At 37.5% G+C, this 16681-nt stretch overlaps 1 protein-coding gene across 1 annotated transcript in view; it reads right to left on the bottom strand.

Annotated features, from left to right (window-relative positions):
* Nucleotides 1-3125: 3125 nt before the first annotated feature.
* LOC100888042 (catalase-like) overlaps nucleotides 3126-16681 on the bottom strand; it is a 46223-nt gene continuing 32667 nt past the window's right edge. The window contains exons 5-11 of the mRNA XM_030987744.1: nucleotides 11057-11347; nucleotides 10160-10240; nucleotides 8947-9099; nucleotides 7976-8114; nucleotides 6675-6913; nucleotides 5136-5204; nucleotides 3126-4454 (exon numbers count right to left, since the gene is read on the bottom strand). Coding sequence (XP_030843604.1) covers nucleotides 4425-4454; nucleotides 5136-5204; nucleotides 6675-6913; nucleotides 7976-8114; nucleotides 8947-9099; nucleotides 10160-10240; nucleotides 11057-11347 — 1002 coding nt within the window. The 3' untranslated portion in view covers nucleotides 3126-4424. The remainder of the gene's footprint in view (nucleotides 4455-5135; nucleotides 5205-6674; nucleotides 6914-7975; nucleotides 8115-8946; nucleotides 9100-10159; nucleotides 10241-11056; nucleotides 11348-16681) is intronic.

Genomic DNA, 16681 nt, shown 5'->3' with positions numbered 1-16681 from the left:
ACAATTTTCCTGAGTATTTTAGGTCACGTAACAAACTGACCCAGATTTCTGTTCAAATTTAAACATTAATTTGTGACCAAATGTGTCCCTTGTGAGCTATAAATGTGTTTTAAGGTAAAATAAATCAAAACTAAAACTACTGGTAAAGCACATTCCAAAGTGGTGTACTTGTTCATACATATGCATTATAACTTTTGTCTACCTAGAATGCATGTATTTGTTAATTCTTTTGTTAATGCAATAGAAATAGCAACCTTTTTCAGACTTTGCGTTGTGAGGCAGATGCTTTATAAAACAAAAATCATATTGTAACACAGATAGGGTATTTGAAAGAGAGGCAAAGGGAAAATTTTGACCCTCCTGACTCATTTCTGATCATGGACGAAACGGCAGCCCCCTTTAGCCTTTGGCAATCAATTTTTCCTCAATTCTATTAGAGTTGCTCTTAGGAACGCAAGAAATCAGTACTACATATTTTCAAAATGAAGGGCCCTTGCTGAACGTGATCTCGCAGGCACAGATCATTTGCCCCCTCTTGAGGCCAAGGCGTAGCTATGCCATTGTTGTTACACCGTTACTTTAGAAAAGCCATTCATTTAAAATCTTGTTTTGCTGTATCTTACTGTTTACCGGTAGTTTATGTTGCATGTACATGTATACTTATGTACAGTGGAACCTCGTTATAATGAGATCCTTTCGGACCATGCAAATGACCTTGTTATATCAGGGTAAAAGAACGCAAAAGAATATAAAGAGCTGGGACCAGCAAAGTCATCTTGGTTTAACAGATACCTCCTCATATCAGAGCTCGTTATAATGAGGTGTGTTGGCTCAGTCAGTAGAGCGTCCTCCTCACAACCAGGAGGTCGTGGGTTCGAACCCCGGCCGCGTCATACCAAAAGTGGTTAAAAGACGGAAGTTGCTGCTACCTGTTTCGCATTCAACAATAAGGGATAGAGCAACATCGATCTGGCGCTGCTCAGTGGCTGCTGGACTCACGATCAATTGGGCAAAAAGAATTTCCATTTTCGGTAATAACTTAATAAAATTTGGAGTGGACTTTAAAAAGATTATTATTATCATTATTATGTAGTAGTGCTGTCTTTTCTGGAGCCAAAAATCATTGGCTAATCTACTTCAACACAGAGTTAATGCCCTTCTGGCCCTGCATGAACAGACGTTATTTATATGTGATTGTTTTTATAGTTTAGAGCTTCAGTTTTGGATCATGATCAGGTATCCAGACTGTATACAAAACACCATGATGAAACATTAGTCAGTGTTTTATGGATGAAGTTTGGTAGTATTTCCGCAATTTTACAACTAAAGGAAAACAGACCTCGGACTGACTTCCTTTTAAAAAACCTGATTTAAAACAGAAGTCTAAACCGTATCAGGTTGAATCTTTAGTAGAACCCTATTACATCAAAGTGCCATATACATGGACATAGTATTCCCTTTATTATTGGTATATTTATTCATATGGTTTTAAGAAATAGCACATGTAGTCAAAGTTTTGTGCCCAAAGTATATAACCTGTTTAGCCTACTGAAGAAGAAAACAAATGTCATGTGTATTTCAAATGAAATCCCATTGGAGGGTACTAACAACTTCCAAGACCTATTTTACTTGGGTGTATTCATTTATTGATTGTAAATATTGTAAATAGAATGTACATTTGTTTTCATTGATTAAATATGCTAACATATGTAATAGTTTGTACCCAATTTTTCTGTTCATCTTAAATCTAAAGATAATTAGGATAGAGGACAAGGGGGCCCGGCAAAGGGACAGAGAGAGAGTGAGAGAGAGAGAGAGTGCGTGTGTGACTTGATCGCAGGTCGAACAGTAAGGGGATCAGGAGAGAAGAGAGAAACAGAGAGGGAGGGGAGAAAGGAGAGAAAAGGCATGTAGATCACAAGAAGAGTATTGCGAGGTGGGAGAAAGAGAAGAAAAGAGAGAATAAGAATAAGAAGAACAAGACTGAATCAAAGCCCTGTGACAGAGAGATAGTAGAAGAATATTAAGTGAACATATATACATTTATTACAGGACAGGAGACAACGTATAGATCAGAAAGAAAAAAAAAAGCTCCAAGGAGCTGAGACAGATGGAGATTTAAAAGAGCATTATCAGAAATGAGGAAATCAAGAGAAATAATGAAGATGGAGAAAAGAGATCTGAGGAGGATGGAGAGATGTGCAAGGGAAGGTATTATGAATAAAGAAAAGGGCAAACAGGATTGAGAGTTAAGAGAAGAGCTGTCAAAAACAAAGTATAGGAGTGAAAAAGGGAAGAGGGAAGGAAACGACGAGATCAGGGTTCCGTTTCATTAAAATTGAAATCGGTATTCAAGTTGCAATAACTTTTAATAAGATAGAATCGTGGCATTCGATTGACCGAGAGCAAATCTGCCATAGAAATTAAGCATTTGTGATTGATGACAAGTTTTATGGAACAGGGCCCAGAATACAATGAAGAAAGAAGCAAGGGGGATTACAGAGAGGAGAAAAGGATAGATGAACGACAAAACCAGAGGAGAGAGAGAGGGGGAGTACATGTTTTAACAAAGTACAACTTCAACTACATCAAAACTGCATTCCACATTTTATTGGAGATTAATAGTCTCTGATGAAGAATTGTATACATTCAGAAAGAACATGGCACTGTGCTATTTGGAAAAATGTTATCAACTTTGACCTCTAAAGGCTTGTTCAGGTACTCTTGTCTTAAAAGTATGCATCAAATTAGTGAACGGGTCTATCCTGGAAAGTTTCAAATCCAACTCTATAGCTGACAGTTGACCAAGTAGAGAAATAAATGTCATGATGATTTATATAATGTAATATCAAATATTTTATACAAGTGAGGTCATACAGACCCACAACACCACATAATAGCATATTGTAATGATTGATCGAACATGTAGGGACGCAATGAATGTTGAAATGTCGACAACAAAAAATGGTAGCTTGGATATAAATTGACAATTCTTAAAACAGACAAATTTAACATTCCATTTGAGTTGCGGAATCGACTGCAATAAACATGTCATCAAAACTAAACAATTTCATTTCTGAAAGTGCGACACTTAATTTGGGGGTTGAACTATTGATAAACAATGATTTCTTTTGTTCTTCAAAAGTTTCTAAACTTTCTACTAACTTTAAAGGTAAAAGTATCTGAATGCTTTGAAAGATGAACAATTAAAACTTACACAAATTCCGCCTGGCAATGATAGTAATGCATATTTTCTAATACAATGTAGCCAACACACTATTCAGGAATATTTGAATATTTTTGTGGAAGACGGGTGAATTAATACATGAACATGTAACAAATAAAATTTGATCACATACACACAAAGGCCGCATGGGGGGGGGGGGGAGTGCTATTTTCTGCCTGTCGAAAAGTAACAGAAAATAAACAAATATATTGAAGTTTTCACAGTATCTTCCTATGTTTTGCGTTACCATATACATGTAATGACAAATTGTGCAGGAGGCCGACAAAACCAAAGGTGTACGTAACATCAACAGGAAATAATGAGAGTACAACATGAATAAACGCAGCTTTGAATAATGCTATTGCCTTCTCAATGATAAATGGAATATTTTCAAATCTTCCTTTGACTACATACTCGATTAAAGCGATGAATTTTTTATCTCTATATGAAAGTACTTTTGATAACTGATGTTTGAGGTAAATTACACAAATGGCCTGAAATAGAGTATCTAATGCTACATGTCAACAAAAAAAATGGTCAGCAAATAAACTGAACTTTTTTCACAAAAGATATCACAGCTAAAACTAATTAAATTTTCTTTGAACTATTAAAGAAGATCAGTACATTAGAAAAGCAACAAGCTCTTTTGAATGATGACACGATCCCTCAGCCCCATTACAAATTGAATTATTTTCAGAACTTTGTTTTCTACAGATGTAGTTCAGCTAAGTTCGACCAACAACTTAATTTGAAACACACCCACTCTGCTTGACATTGTATTTAAACATACCTAACTCTTTTTTAAACCATAGATTTCAGTGAACAAATAGCTTCAATGTACAAACTCAGCTAAATGTATAATTGATGTAATAAAAAATGCACTCATCATCATCATCATCATGCTAAATCCTTTCATCTCATAATTGAAATGAACATTGTATTACATCTTTCTCATAATTCTCCCACAAAAATTCCTCTTTTTAAACTTTATATACAATATAAATTTTCCCATCACCAAATCACGGTTACAAATTCTGATTTGTATAAATGATTTGATTGGTTACATAATGATATACATAGATGGCTACAAGTGTTTGATGTGTCAACTTTTCTGCTACAAAGGCCACGTCTGATGATTACGATGAAGATCTTCTGGTCTTCCACCGCTTACTGTCGTTCCAAGTCGTCCGATTGGACCTTACAGGTTAGCAGTGGCGCTGGCCTGAGTCTAAAAAACATCAATTGAGAAAGAAAATTATACATACCATTACCATGTTTAGTAAATGTTAAGTATTGTGAAATATTGATTTCTCCTAATTTATGTTTCTTGAGAATGTGACATACAATGTATTAAAGATTACATTTTTAATTATTTAACTAAGGCCCCATTTGAGCCAGTCCACCTTTTCAATCTTGAGCTACAAAAAAACAACCCCCAAAACATCAAATTTACAAGGAGTGTGAATACCTTTGTTGCTACTGTACATGCATGCTCCTGTGATTATCGTTACAAGGTCATTTTATGAAATTTTAATGCTAGATTTTCTCTATTCTGATCAGAATCTGAGCCAGACGCCCTGTACCGTGGCAATGTTAAGATGAGAGGAATTCACTATGAATATGATGGACAAAGAAAGAGGACAAAATATACAGTTCCTCAGGTAGACAAAGGAACATCCCTTCACTGCTATTATGTAAAAAGGTGTAGAACAGGTGTCACATGCATATGCACCTGTTCTACACATTTTAACATAATAGCAGTGAAGGGATGTTCCTTTGTCTACCACAGCAATTGTAGAGGGTAGAATGAGGAACTGTATACTTTGTCATAGTGATTGTTAGTACAAAAATGTGTCATTGGAATACCATACACGGTATAGTACATAATCAATTATATGAAATGGCATACCTTGTATTCAGCAAGCTTGGCCTCAAGACGTTTTCCCCAGTCCTCGTCGCACTTGCCCCACTGCACAACCTGCGAGTTAGAACACAACCACCATTTTATACACATTCATCATTGCGCCCTTTAGGGACTGTTCACATGACTGTTGCACTGTGCAACAAACTGTTTTTTAATCAGGCTTCATACTGTTTGCCATGTTCTGACGGTACGTCGTAGTTATGGCAGGTTAGAATTTTACCAATTTCCTGGTGGATAAATTCTTGTGTTTCTAGCAGTTTCATTTCTTTGATTGGCTAATATTTGGGGGGACTCCCGACATGAATGGGAGGGGTAACCCTAACAGAGGGGACAAAGAAACCATAAGCCACTATAAACACCAAGATGAAAGAGGCGTACGAGTCAACATAAGGCTATCCCTTCATGGCTACATGATACAGTCAAACCTGTCTATAGCGACCGCCCAAAGGGAACACAAAAAGTGGTCTTTGTAGACGGGTTCCTTAGGTTCATGTTTCAATGAGAAACCATTTTCAAGGGAAACTAAAAATGAGGTCTTTGTAGACAGGTGGTCACTAAAGCAGGTTAGACAGTAATTTGCTTCTGTCTGTGCAATTTAGCTTCACATCACCTCAAATACTATACTTATATTTCAAACCCTGTGTTACATCAAGGGGTACCAATCCCCAAAGAAATAATTAACTTTGAATGTTGGGTGTTCAAGTCGCAATACTTTATTACAATTTAGAGCTTCAAACATTTCTTGTGTTGAGAGATTCTGTAGTTTAAATCCTCTCTCAATGAACTTAAAGTGACCTGTGAGTAGGCTAGTCAAGGCATCAATAAGCGCTAGTATAGGACAGGGCCTTTACATCATTATTTATTCCCTTCCACTTCTAAAAGCAGAGCGTTTTGACACCAAGATTATCCTTCAGTTATTTGACCAACAGGCTTTGTGTAATGCTCTGTCTTTTCCCCACAAGGTAAAGTCCTTATCTGACATTTGCATCACCCAAAGAGTCTCCGAGAGACGATGGGGTAAATCTTGCTAGGCCCACAGGTTTGATGTGCGCAAAACTTGTACACCCATTAATGGTATTTCCACCAAGTATAGTGTCAGCGAATTATGATCTCTGCAAATGGAAACTGACGACCCACCCCCTCTAAGAATACTGAAGGGTTATCATTAGGCCTGTTTTGATTGCCAAATAGTCCGCTATTTCTGATTTAGGAAATAATCCAGAGGTTACAAATTGCGTCTTTATCAGCTCAAGACTAGACTTTAAAACTTAGACTCAAGCTCAAGACATTTTGCCCAGCGTTCACGCAGTGTGAGTCTTCGGGCTGGTGAAGGCGCACCGGACAAATAGCGGGATATCTTGCAAACAAGCCCAAGATATCTTGGGGTGATTATCTCAAACAAATATCCCACTAATTGCAACTTAGGGCTGATGAAAACGCAAACTAACTGGATAACTAGCGATCGGGATAATTCAAATAGCGGGATATTTGGCAATTCGAGCTGATGATGACAGGCCTACTTACAGTTCTCTTCTGCAGGTACTCTGCGGCGTCCTTGATGTGAGAAGCCATGTTGTCTACAGTGGCCTCACGATCTGCTTCGGACAGGACATCGCGCCAGAAGATGCCCGCCTGGGTGTAGTTGTCATCGTCGCCGGTCTCGTAGCGTGCGGCCTCTCCAGGACAGGTGAACTTAGTTTGCTCATAGCTCTTGCTGTCCGTTGGTCCGGTGAAGCTGTTGGGGAAGTAGTTTGGCGCTCCTCCTGCAACCAGACCAATAAAACAAGGTTTGTTTGAGTGCTTGTTTTACCCAACAGCTAAAAAAAGCAGTAAGTATTGGCAACGAGGGGACCCACAGCTTTAAGTCCTCTCCGATGGACTTAATGCCTTACCAAAGTGCACGAGATCATTGACTTGAAAGCCTGCCTGAAGCTTGCCCCACATAGCAACAAGTAATGTACGCAGACTGGACTCCAAGCATTGGAGTTCATTCAATAACAGGTCAATGGAATATCTTGTCACCAGAATAAAAACGTCCATAAATTTGAATATAATAATAATAATAATAATAATTGCCTAATAGTCCACTCCAAATTTTATTAAACCGAAACGGAAATTCTTTTTGCCCAATTGATCGTGAGCCCGGCAGCCACTGAGCAGCGCCAGATCGACGTTGCTCTATCCCTTATTGTTGAACGCCAAACAAGGTAGCAACAACTCCCATCTTTTAACGTCTTTTGGTATGACGCGGCCGAGGTCGAACCCACGACCTCCCGGTTGTGAGGCGGACGCTCTACTGACTAAGCCAACACTCCGGAATATGTTGGTAAACCGGTGTGTAGACCATTTTCGTAATGTAAACCAAATCTAATACATTACATATTTGAGGAAGTGCCTCAATACATTTCATTCACCTGTAATGAGTAATTGCATTTTAATAGTCAGAATGCAAAATGCATACATTATGTATTGTTAGGTAAGCCAAGTCATAATGTTCGTCGTACCTGGCAACAAATAATGTATGCATTTGATTTGGATACATTAGGAAAATGGTCTTTAGGGCACGATCAATTGCCTCGGTCATACCTTTGCGTATTTGGGTTGCGTATTGCTGCATATTTATGGCAAGCCGTTTTAACAATTATTCATATTTTTTGAGATCAAGAATTGATTTTCTGTTTTAAAGCAATGGTAATTCTAGATAGAATTCTTGATATCAAGCAATAGGAATAAATGCCATAACGGCTTGCCAAATATACGCAGTAATATGCAAGCCAAATACGCAAAGGTGTGACTGAGGCATATGACAGGGGTCTTGCTCTCACCTTGGTTGTCAGTTACGCACTGCGGTCCATCCCTCTGGTAGCTGCGGGTCCTGGCGGCAAAGGGGCAGTTGACAGGGATCTGGAGATAGTTGGTGCCAAGACGATGGCGGTGGGTGTCCGAGTAGGAGAACAGGCGTCCCTGTAGAGAGGTGAGGAAGAGAGGAGGCGATTAAAGGCATTGTTTAACCATGTTTCCAGTTTTAAAAATCTAAGATGCATGGCCCTACGTGTTATCAGTGTCTGTGATATTTATGTAGTGTATTATACAACTCACTCCCGAATCCTGATCATATGATTGGTCATGCGTGGTCACGTGTGATTTGTTTACTGAGACTATCCCACGTTTTTCATAAAAAGCGTGCAATAGTTTCCAGTACTATCCCATGTTTTTTAGTGCTTTTACATGATGCCAAGAAGTGCACTAAAGGTTAGAGCACTTATACTGTGTGTGCATGGGCCTGTTCTTGCGCAGCACTATGCGTAAATGGGTATAGAGGTAAGTGCACTTATCTATGTGTGCGCAACAAATTAAGCCTATCAAACTTGAGATTTGTTTGTCAGCCATACTGTCACAAAGCAATCTTGAATTAATTCTTTTTACATCAAATAACAAGGATCTAGGATTTTCGTACTATAAAACAAATGATGCATGTTGGTGTGATAGATAACACACAGCCTCAACTCGAGTGCAGATAGATTGTATAATGAACTCATGCGCATGCATCATTTGTATAATATTGAAGCCCTAAAAAAAATTGCGCTTCAAAATGATCATGAAGTGCTTCAAAAAAGTGAAAAATTGGAGTGACCAGTTTTACCATACTCTTTTCCTCATTAGACTGTAGTGTTATAAAAACCGTTATGTACTAGCTAATGTCAAAGTAGCTGTTCAATGAATTTGACCTCTGAGCCAGCGCGAAAGTTTAGTTGACACAACTATCTCTGATCAACTAGCTATGAAGTCAATGTACCTGAAGCATCTTGTCTGGTGAGGGCTCAATGCCTGGGATCATGTGAGCAGGGGAGAAGGCGATCTGTTCCACCTCGGCAAAGTAGTTCTTGGGGTTCAGGTTCAAGACCATCTTGCCGACAGGGAGCAGTGGGAACTCCTTTTGGGACCAGACCTAAAATATAAGCAACAAAAATAAATCAATACAGAACTATTTCAATCAGTAGTGTCAAAATATTGAATACCTTCTATATCACCAAGTAATTGGAGAGATTGTCAGAAACAAGGTACATTTTGATTTAGCAGGGTAATAGGTAACAATGAACCTAAAAAAAGGGCCAAGATGTTGGAACCCTAGAGCTACATGTACATGGACATGCTATACAATATAAAACCTGAAAATCGTAATTCATGATTTCTAATGCTTTGTTGCATTTTTAATTGGGAATTAAATATTTATCAAGGGAAAAGATTTGATATTGAAGGTTCACATTTCTCGGAAAACATGCGACCAATCTTAGTCCCGGCACACTGTTTAACACCCAAATTCTTGGGCAGGGAGGGGAGGGGAGGGAAGGGGGGGGGGGTACTCACATATTAAGACAAACGAGGGTGTGCCGCACTAATGGGTCACTTTTTTCACCAAAAATTCCTAAACATGGGTCCCATTTTTAAACAAAAATATCCTGAATCACATGAAATGGAAAGGGTTAAGGTAATGCGTCAGTCCTTCATATCAAAGTGGTAACATCACACAAGTGAACCCCCCCCCCCCCCCCCCCCCGCCTCTCTCCCCTCATACTTCCCAACTTTTATGATATCTTTACAGGGCAATATTTCTTTCTGATACATAAAAAATGTCTTCATATTCGATCTTGCTAACTAATACACCCCTTGAGTTAGTAAATGTGAAAGTTTTATGCATTTTTGCTTAGAATGTTTATAGAGATTTTAATTGTAATGACTTGTTGAGCTGTAATGCCTCAGTCACACCTTTGCGTATTTGGCTTTCATATTGCTGCATATTTATGACCAGCCGTTTTAACATTTATTCCTATTTCTTCTTGATATCAAGAATTACTATTGCTTTACAACAGAAAATCATTTCTTGATCTCAAGAAATAGGAATATTGTTAAAAAGGCTTGCAATAAATATGCAAGCCAAATACGCAAAGGTGTAACTGAGGCATAGTCGAAAACAAAACAAAAATAACAATTTTCTTTTTTTTAATTACCTTGGTGAGATCGAAGGGGTTGTCACGGTGCTTGTCCGCCTGCTCCTGGGTCATGACCTGGATGTGAAGGGACCAGGATGGCTGTATAGAGGAAGAGAGAGAGAGAGAGAGAGGGACGGAGAGAGAGGGAAAGAGAGATACAGGGGGAGAGAGGGGGAGAGATAGAGAGAAAAAGGGGAGAGACAAAGAGGGAGGGATAGAGATAGAAAGAGGGAGAGAAAGAGGGAGAGAGAAAGGGAGAGAGAAAGGGAGAGAGAAAAGGAGAATAATATAAAGGGAAAAGAGAGAGGAAGAGAGAGAGAGAGAAAGATAGAGAGAGGGAGAGAGAGAGGGGGAGAGAGAGGGGGGAGAGAAAGAGAGAGAGGACAGAGATAGAAAGAGGGGGAAAGAGAGAGAGAGAGAGAGGGGGAGGGGGACAGAGAGAGGGAGAGAGATAGTGTGTAACGGACAGACAGAAACAAAGAAAGAAAGAGAAAGGGAGAGGAAAATAAAGGCAGAAAAGAGAGAGAGAGAGAGAGAATGAGAAGAAGAGGTAATAATATAGTCATTTTCATATCCACCACAATAGTAAAATGCACTTTTAAGATAACATGTTTACCTAATCAAATTATTGTTTCTTTATTAAACAACTGTTTGTTTCCATAAATTCAAATTAGTGCAAAATAGAGCCCTATATTAAAGCAGTGAATACTCATCTTGAAAAGGAGCAAAGAATATTGCCACGATGGGGCTGCACGCATACAGTACTACATTTCATGCTGCCTCATATCTTATGGTACATTCTAAACTTTGTTTTGTTCCTTTCATCTTCAATAAAATTTCATAACATGATACTATTTGATTGGATAGAATTTTCTTTTTTAAAGCATGAAGCATAAAACAAAGGCGCAAACTTACAAAGTTGCCGGTGGCGATGGAATTGTACAGGTCACGGATGGCGTAGTCTGGGTCGGTCGCGGAGAGATCGCCGGCACGATGGCGGTTCAAGTTCTTGATCCCCTGGTCGCACTTGAAGTGGAACTTGCAGAACACGTATTCACCGTCCTTGTTGCGGAGCTTGAAGGTGTGGCTACCGTAGCCGTTCATGTGACGGTAGCCGTCAGGCGTGCCACGGTCGGAGAAGAGGAAGGAGACCTGGTGAGTGGCCTCTGGGCGCAGGGTGATGAAGTCCCAGAACATGTCAGGGTCCTGAAAGACATATAACAAAAAGAATGTTGGACAATCATTCGTTCGTTCGTACAAAAAATATCAGGGAGTACATCATTTAAATGTAGATAGGAAGATCCTTATTCAGCCAACTGATTGTCTCATCGTCGAGCTCACGAAGTCCGGAAGCACCGTGAGGGGATAGGACAATCATCAACGACATGATCCATAGTTTGGATCTCTCCACAGGCACAGTTTGGACAATGGAACTGCTGGGAAAAAAAATAGACGAGAACTGACTCCTACATGTACACATCTGCCATTGCCATTCATTTGATGGTAGCGGTCGGTTATACCGCGACGGAGAAGAAGAAGGAGACTTGATGAGCGAACTCTGGGGACAAGGTGATAAAGTCGCAGAAAGTGTCAAGGTATAGAGGTAACAATGTATGTCAGACAATGGATCTGCTGGAAAAACAAACTATTAAAATGAATAAGTAATTAATTACAGGACATTTTCATACAAGTTCGACTTCAAAGACAGTCGGACTTCAATTTTTACTCTTTACATAATTTGCATAAAGATGGATGGTCACAGCAAATAAGAAGCCCAGTGCTAGAACAATAAATAATTTTGTCCGTTAAATATAGAGTTGTGACTGATCTGAATCAATTGCAAGTCCTCGAATCAATCGCTAGTTTACAGTCTCATATCTCTCACACAGGTGTACATTGATCTACATTTGCCACTCTCCACCCAGGTGTTAAATGGGTACCGGTAGGAAGGAATTCCTTTAAATGCTGTGAGCGTTGAAATCGGCAGCCTAGCATAGCCGGGTAATGTTGGAGCGCCTTGAGGACCTTGCAAGGTCGACACGTGCGCTATATAAGAATCCAATATTATTATTATTATTATACACATAGTTTCGCAAATACATTTAAAATACATGTAAGCCGTGATTAACCAAAACTGGTTGCTCATGATACACAAGGGAGAATATTTTAGAATTTGTTTGTTGTGTATAAATAATAAAATGTTATATAAAACAAAAACTGTCCCCAAGAGAATTTATTTTCCATTTCACCCCCCCCCCCCCACACACACACACGTGTAGGTATGCATGTTGGCCTGCATACATGAACACATCGTATTATATAAATATGTTATGTACAACATATTACATAAAATACCGGTATGTAATGTACAGAATGTTATATGTTATGTACAATATGTTATGCAACGCAAATATTTGTATGTGTACCATGTGATTAGGGGCAATATAAATCCTTGTGTAAGAAATGAACAAGACTTAAAAAAGAAAAAGGATGCAGCATAATATTTATAGTGTTGAAATCAGATAGCGGGTATACGTGAATATCCCTTACACAATCGATAAAGCATGCTTTACATCACATGAGCAAATATAAAAGTCCTTGACAGAAAATAGTGAATGCTACCACAATCACATGATGTAATGCATCTCTACAGTGTAAACAAAGTTTCCTGAAGGAAATATTTACACAAAGTCATGATTGGACTTTGCCCCGTTACAAAACTAACCTTAACCTTTTGTAACAGTGGATTAAAGGTAATACAAAGTTTTGGGAATTTTCTAAAATTGGGTGGATAGTGATTCTTTACAATGTTGATATATGTATTATAATTAAGCACTAACAAAATTGGCCCCTAAAACACTTCTGCTTTTGAGAAAAATTGAATATAAAAATTTACCGGTGCTCCCGGTAAATTTTGATGAATTTCAAATAGCGCTTACGGCCGTACAATGGTAGCTGCGACCATGAAAATCTCAGAATATGTAGTTGTGATATATAATTCCCAAACGGGAATAGCTAATTGGTCGATTTTAGTCAAGAAACTTTGGTTTGTAGCTTAATTAATATCTTGACCTTGAGAGGGAGCTATATAACATAAAGAGTTTATTGTTTATAATTTCACAACTTTAGAATCAATTTCAACCGCGACAATGATGACTGAATATTGTAGGGTCGCATATGCTTCCAATATGTTCATTATTTTGAACCAAATTCATGACCCCATACCAAAACTTTGTATTACCTTTAAAATTTCTACCTATTTTTTTTTTTAATACCTGTCATGCACTTGGTCTACAAATGCTTTCATAATGCTATGTATTGTGGTACCTGGCTTCAAAGGAAAGCCACCTGCCAGGAATTTCCCTATTGTTGGCCTGAAAGAAACCATACTACATGTATGAATGAATAAGAAATTTAATATATGAGTTCAATAAATATCTTGGGTTTTAGAAAAAGAAGTCTGGTCATTTTGACGTATTGTGTCAAATTGAAATAAATATTTCCACCTGGTAATCAATCTTGCGGACGAGCAACAACAACAAAAAATTCTTTACAACAAAATAGTTTGCATTTGATGCAATGCAATAAGAAATTAAAAATAGAGGTGTAGAATCAATTATGAAGTAATTTGTGAAGCATATTTTGCCTTCATACGATCAGCAGTTACCCCTTTAAGGAAATGACTTGCATTTTCTAGCATGTTTTGAACACAAATTGTGTTTCTACTTTCCTGCAATTTAACTCAAGGCCGAACATTAAACTGAAAGATTGATTTTTGAAAAATAGTGATGACAAGTATTCTATTTCCTTTTGGTTTCAGTAAAAGGCCTTTCCACATGAAGTATATTTTGTGTTTGGTAGCTTGGTAGCTCGACTCAAGACAATCAAAATTTTGCATGAAAAGTACAGTGTACAGTATGAAATCTAAGATTTAAGAAACTTTGGTCCAAATGTTTTGCTTGCAACCAAATTCTTAAGTGCTAATAGATGTTCAGAATAACATATTCACCAGTGTTGACTCATTGATTGTCTGGCCTAGATACAGAGTGGCATGTTGTGAATGTACATATTGGCTTAGCAAAAATGTCTAATTGGCCACGATTGCGACATCTTAAACTAACATCTAATGTACATGTACACTGTACATTGTACTCCCTCATAAATAATCCACGCAAAATTTAGACATCATGTTAACCACTTTCAAACATCACCATTTTTCATTGATAAATTAGAAAGTTGGTATGAAATGTGAATTCAATTATTGTTGTTTTTTTGGTAAGCCATAGGTTTTTTTAATTTGATTTCCCGACTTAATACTATTATATATTATATCTTTGTAATTTATGAAATTCCCATGATTTTGTCACTGAAAAAAGAGAACAGATCTACACTTGACTTTAAAAGGCGAACTGTAACCTGGCCTATCTTTTTACAGCTTCCTGTAAGTGACCTGAATTATTCCTTTTGAACTTCAAAATGTATTATCTGTCATGGTCATTAGTCGTCAAAAGGGACAACACAAAGGTTAGGGAACAATAAATTGATACCAAATCTGGGTCTGCATTCGTATGTCATGGCCAAACTCCTCACTTGGTCACTGAAATCATGGCTAAAGAATCCTTAAATGGAAATGACCATCATGAATTCTAACCTAAATTTTTTGTCAACTGACTACATTTAAATATTAAAGGGGAAGTCCACCCTGAAATTAAGTTAGTTTTAATAGGAGTAGAAAAATGAGAGAAACAAGTCAGTGAAAGTATGAGCAAATTCCGATTAAAAATAAGGAAGTTAGGATTTTTGAAGTTGCGATCAATCAAACACAAATTGGCAACTCTATGACGTATCATGCGAGCTCAACTTTCATTTGCTCAGTACTAAAAAAAATCTAAAATTTTCAATTTCCCTCAAGAAAAATTTCAACCATACATGCACCCTAAATATAATAATTGCAAATATGTTTCTATACTCCCCCTGCAAGGAACAAATATATATTCCGTCATCAATAACGAAGAAAACATGATTTTATGGAATATTATGCACAAAGCAAATGAAGGAGAGCTTGTATAATGAGTCACAGAGTTGCCAATTTGTATTTGATTGATCACAACTTCAATAATTCATAACTTTCTTATTTTCATTCAGAATTTGCTCAAACTTTCACTCACCTGATTTTCTTATTATTCTGCCTCTATCGAAACAAACTTATTTTGGGGGTGGACTTTCCCTTTAAATGGAAATGACCATCATGAATTCTAACTTAAATTTTTGTCAACTGACTACATTTAAATATTAAGATGGGTGATTTGAAATTGTGTAAATGTTGTAATGATTTTATTTTTTTGTCAATAGAACATGCCTTTGGATTTGTGATTTTTTTTTCAGATTTCATTAAGATTGCCTTAGATTATTGTTCACTGAGTTTTAATATTTTATTTTCATCCCTGCTTCATATCTTTTTTCCATAGTGTGGTGTACATGTATATTGGTAAAGAAAAAAAAATCATCATACAGTATGATCAGTATAGTAGTCAAATTGGCCACCTCAAAACTACAGCGACATATATTTTGTCCCATAGGAAGAATAAACACTTGTTGCCAAACCTCTCCTAATAGCCCACTTGTCAAGAATAACCCAATTTTGTTCAATATTGTTTCAATTGGGTGGTCTTTATAGACAGGTTGTCGACATGAACATAATGATCATAATAGCTCATGCTGCAATCATCATAAACTTTTAGGTCATACATGTACATTAACATGAATCCAATGACTTTTACAAGCCTATCGGCTAGATATCTATGATTGGAATTAGAAATTTCAGAATTTGTTTCCCTAATGGTTTTTTATAACACTACAGTCTACTGGGAAAAATGAGTATGGTAACCCCGGTCACTCAAAGATTTCTACTCTTTTCAGGCACTCCATGATTGTTTTATAACGCAATTTTTTAGGGCTTCGATATTACACCATATCACAGACACTGATAACATGTAGGGCTATGCATCTCAGATTTAACATTGTTAAATGATGCCTCTAAAATCTCCACTAAGAGCAAACAAGACAATCTATCATGTCGATCAGTGATGGCCCTATGGGTCAAAGTTTTATCAAATCAAATATTATATTACCCTGGCTTGCAAAATCAACAATCATCCTTTAGTGGACCTGTCATGTGACATGTCACGTACTGAACATCTTCAATTATAAGAATCTATAAGCAACTTACAAAATTTAATGACGGGATTAGGCCTTGAAACTATGACCTCTGCAAATGTTTAACAAAGTTATCAGATAAATTATAATCACAAGGTGTATTGTGTACAAGTACATGTGATTATCACCATAGATTTGATCTTTGTTCCACGACAAGATTTATCAGGGCTATGTCAGTCTAATACAATTATACTCTTTTCACACTGGTTTTGCTTAACCCCGTAATTTGCTTAGCCCAGTACTATCCTTAACCCCGGACTATTTTTTTGGCTTTTCACACTCGCTGTTTTTAGTCCCGTACTAGCGCCTATTCCGGAATAAGAA

Source organism: Strongylocentrotus purpuratus, unplaced genomic scaffold, assembly GCF_000002235.5.
Source record: "Strongylocentrotus purpuratus isolate Spur 01 unplaced genomic scaffold, Spur_5.0 spur5_scaffold_17, whole genome shotgun sequence".
Classification (NCBI taxonomy): domain Eukaryota; kingdom Metazoa; phylum Echinodermata; class Echinoidea; order Camarodonta; family Strongylocentrotidae; genus Strongylocentrotus; species Strongylocentrotus purpuratus.
The sequence above is the reverse complement of the archived record's forward strand: the minus strand, read 5'-3'. Positions and strand labels throughout refer to the sequence as shown.